The 4,403-nt window shown below is 40.0% G+C and overlaps 1 protein-coding gene across 1 annotated transcript; it reads right to left on the bottom strand.

The window, feature by feature from the left end:
- Positions 1–345: 345 nt before the first annotated feature.
- MELLADRAFT_112893 (uncharacterized protein) lies at positions 346–1,246 on the bottom strand (the record flags this gene model as incomplete). Its single annotated transcript, XM_007417471.1, has 3 exons — positions 346–396; positions 910–1,068; positions 1,142–1,246. 3 exons carry the CDS (start codon positions 1,244–1,246, stop codon positions 346–348), a joined length of 315 nt encoding a protein of 104 aa, XP_007417533.1.
- Between the last annotated feature and the right edge of the window lie 3,157 nt (positions 1,247–4,403).

The following is a 4,403-nucleotide window of genomic DNA, read 5'->3' as shown; positions in this document are numbered from 1 at the left end:
GTCTTATAAATTCTATGTCAAGGTCTAACAATCAAAGTCAGCTATGCATGTTCATGACATCATGTCGTCCATGTATGGGTCAATCAAGTGATCCCGGCCTGATTCATCTCACACTCATATCATTGCTTGTGAGCAAACAAACATAACATTGCTTGGATTATGTGATAAATGACTTGGTGTCACAAATAAGAAAAAGTTGAATAAAATTTGTATGATCAGGAACATGAGTTATGGGTACAAGGATTACGTAAAATTTATCAAAGTAGATATGGACTCATACAAATGATTGGACAAGGATAAGTCGGTACAGACGGTCAATAACTAAGGTGAATGATTCAAGGTTTTTCAAAGTGAATCAATAGCAGGCGGTATCCAACGAGATAAGATTGATAGATTCTGGAAAGTAAAGAAAAGATGTCAGAAGAAGGTATATGTTTCATATGATTCAGTCGGACTCTAGTAATCACCTTGACTGAAACCTCAGGATGAGGTATTAAGATCAGGAAGATGCTCTGCAAGCATCTTCAGAACTGAACCCATCTCAGAAAGTGTGCCTAGCACATTAGACATTGATGACTTGAGTCCATCAATATGTTCATCGGTCTTCTCCTTGCATGTGGTCGCTGCAGCAAGCTCTTCCCTTTGCAAATCCAGTGTGTGTTGTCCCATGCAAGAATCTAGTTCGAGCCAGGCCTGAGACTGAGCTAGTTCCCATTTGCGTTGAAGGTTGATGACATTGGTTTGTTGGTTGTGTTTCTCGAGGGCCATTGATGTGATCTCATTGGCTTGTTCTTGGGCCTCACTGCCCTTCATGGTGACCTCAACCATGTGGGCACCGGTTCTGCCATCATCAAGCTTTTGTTCCAACTTGTGACATATGGTACAAATCGAGTTAGGCAGGTGACCAACATCATCATCCAATTGTGCCTCTTCTTTGTCCATTCCAGCTGGAGTGGGTCTTGATAAATGCCTACCATATAACTCATTACATAGATCTTTGGCTTGATCAAAAGAGGTGGCAGCAGCTTCTTTTGTGTCTTTTGCGGCTAAGGTAGCTACCTCCAATTCCTGAATAAAGACATGATTTTTATATCAGTGAAAATCAATCTTATATTGCGGAGACCAGAAGGAAATCATCAACCTTTTCCTTGTTGAAGAAATCAGCCAACAACAGGCGTAGCTCTTCATCAACCTCCTGCGCTCCACTCGCACTGTCAGAGACTTGCTCAGCTCTTGGGAGCCACATGTTCAACTGCTCATATTGATTCTTCAAGGTGTGTGTTTTTCAATTGGCAGTGATCAGACCAAATTTGTCTCAAGTTTCAGGATGATGCTATATGATCAATTGACACATATTAGCTAGCACACCATTCAACTAAGATCTAGATATTGTTAAATGTCACTCACCTTAAGATGCAAAGTGCATCAATTTCCACCTGGTCTTGGCCATGGCAGACAGCTGGAACTGACACAAGTGAGAGAGGAATATGAAGTCCAACTAATCTGGTTGATTACTCCATTGAAATTGAGTTGGGGACGTAGGTGTCTTCTTTGATTTTTTTCTTTTTTTTTGGGTGGAGAGTTGCACAGCCAACATAGATGCCTCAGATCTCCTGATCCGAGGTATTTTCAGATGCAAATCCTCAGACAGAAGCTATCTGAGGTTTTGATTCAAGGTAAATTTGGGCGCATAATGATACCTCAGACAGAAACCTTGGATAGGTTCTGTCTGAGGTTTCAGATCCGAGAACGCCTTGGATTTCCCAATCCAAGGTTAATATGCTGGCATTGTTGACTGCAGTTACAGCACCATTCACAGCCCCCAACTAATGGTCACTGGCAGGCTAGTACATCCGATGTCTCCAAAATGTTTTCAACAAATCATCAATTTGTTTTGAGCATAACATCCAACTGCTATCAAGATGTTCTGGTCAGTTACCAGCAAAATATGTCATACCACCAAAATTGAGATGATGTCATACAGCATCATACATCTGTACAAAACTGCTCCTGTATTTCCCCACGAAGAATATATGGTTTATTAACCTTTGTGACGTAAATTGACTGAGTTATTGAGTTTTGAAAAAAAAAATCACGGACAAAAGATACTATCTTTGTACTATACCTAAGAATTGATTCTTGAATATCTTGCAGCTTTGTCAATATACATACAAAAAATTGATATGGTTGCTAGTGCCAAGAAGTGTCATGTCTTGGACCAGATATTTATCAAAAACTACACTTCAAGACAAGATTTAGTTATGTTGTAGAAACCAACTAAAACAAGAAGTTCAAATATTGAAATCCCAATGACATATCTGAATTGCCATTAATATCCGGGGTCCAACAGTGTCATTAGCTCCCAAATTGCGTGAGTTTTGTGGCTTGGCCTCAAGTTGGCAGAGTCATACCCGCTGGTCCAACCTTTGAAGCTTCTTGGCACTACCAACCATATTTGTTTGAAATTATGTTTCTCCACATTTTTGTCCCCTACAGCCTTGGGCAGTATTTCTACATGAAATTCCTGAATGTGTCCACAAGTTTGATTTTCTGAAGTTCTTTGTGCCAAGACAAATCTTGAGGGAACATATTGCCAAAATCATTCTGAATTTGATTGATATACATGTAAATGGTACTTGACAAAAAATTTTGCCATAAACTTTGCCATATTCTGCCTAGAATCAATGAATCAATGAAAATGTTGACTGCTCATGTACAGACCACAATTACATATATAAATACTGCCCATACAGGACAGCCTTCAGGGGACAAAAATGTGGAGGAACATATTTCCAAAAGGAATATCAATTTTTTGTATGTATATTGATAAAGGTGGAAGATATTCCAGAATCAATTCTTAGGTATAGTATGCAAATATTATTTTTTGTCCATGATTTTTTTTCAAACGTGAATAACTCAGTCAATTTACCACAAAGGTTAATAAACCTTAATAAACTATATATTTTTGGTGGGGAAATACAGGAGCAGTTTTGTACAGATTTATGATGCTGTATGACATCATCTCAATTTTGGTGGCATGACATATTTTGCTGGTAATTGACCCAGAACATCTTGATAGCAGTTGGATGTTATGTTCAAAACAAATTGATGTTTGGTTGAAACTGTTTTGGGGACATGGGGTGCACTGGCCTGCCAGTGACCAGTAGTTGGTGGCTGTGATAGTTTCCATGAGTCAATTGGTGTTATCAGCAACTTTGGGGTTCTTGTGGCGGTCATGAATTCACGGAAAGATTCCTGATCTTCAATGACCATTTTGGCTGCCTTGATTTTACAGGCAGCATTTATGAATGCTTGAATGTCAACTTCTTGGGCATACCACGTGTTGCTAAGTGAGTCAGAAAGACCGGGAATTTTTTTGTCACACACTTGGAAAAGTCACCTTTTGAACATAACAAATGTCACATGGGGATCAGGAATCATGTGAGTTTGTTGTTGTAGACCTTGGGGTTGTAATTTTCATACTTCAAGGTCCACAGGCAGGGGTAAATCTACATAGGCACACTTTTCACTTCCCCATTGGTCAATCAAACATTAATATTGATAAGGTCTTACCCTCATGATCTTCTTCTGGGTGATCAGTGCCAATGTCAATAACTTTAGCAGGCCTCTTATTTGGTGAAGCTGATTGAGTGTTTGGGTGAGCAGGCAGGCCACTGCAGACAGTTGAAGGAGAACTCAACAGAGTGTTGTTCAAAGAGAGGGGTATCAAAGAGAATGGGATTGATATGAGGATTGGAAACCAAAGACAATTGCAAGGCAGAGGTGGAGGTGCCAGCAGGACTGTGAAAGGATGGGGTGTACAAGCAACACCCAAACCAATCCAATACAATGCAACTTTTGGACACTTTTCATGTTTTATTGGGGGACCAACATATCTGAACCAATACCCAATACAATATGTAGACCAAAAAAATATTGTGGCTCATATTGTATTGCCCAAACAATACAAGCCAATACAACATGGAATTTGTAGCAAAAGTCCAATTGCAACTGCGATTGGGGTTCGAAGCAGTCTTTTTATGAGGTGATCTTATGTTGGTTCAAGCCTGGATATGGTATTGCCAATACCCAGAAAAAAGGTGCTCCACATGTTGGGTTGGCTGAACCGCTACGAGAAAATCCAACTTTTTGTGTTGCATTGCCAATACTAAACCAATACAATACCAACATCTGTGTTGTATTGATTTGGGTGTTGTTACAAGCCATTCAACTGACAAGTCAATTTTGAAGGGTCTTTGAAGGGGGAGGTGACTGGTGATATGTTATCAAAGGTCAAAGGCACCAACATTTGGGGGGCTAACATCTCACTATTGGTCCCAGCAAAGATTGATCCACAAGCCCTGGTTGGTTCTGGCATTCTACACACAGGTGTGTAGGGGCTT

Source organism: Melampsora larici-populina (genome assembly GCF_000204055.1).
Source record: "Melampsora larici-populina 98AG31 unplaced genomic scaffold MELLAscaffold_73, whole genome shotgun sequence".
Taxonomy (NCBI): Eukaryota; Fungi; Basidiomycota; class Pucciniomycetes; order Pucciniales; family Melampsoraceae; genus Melampsora; species Melampsora laricis-populina.
The sequence above is the reverse complement of the archived record's forward strand: the minus strand, read 5'-3'. Positions and strand labels throughout refer to the sequence as shown.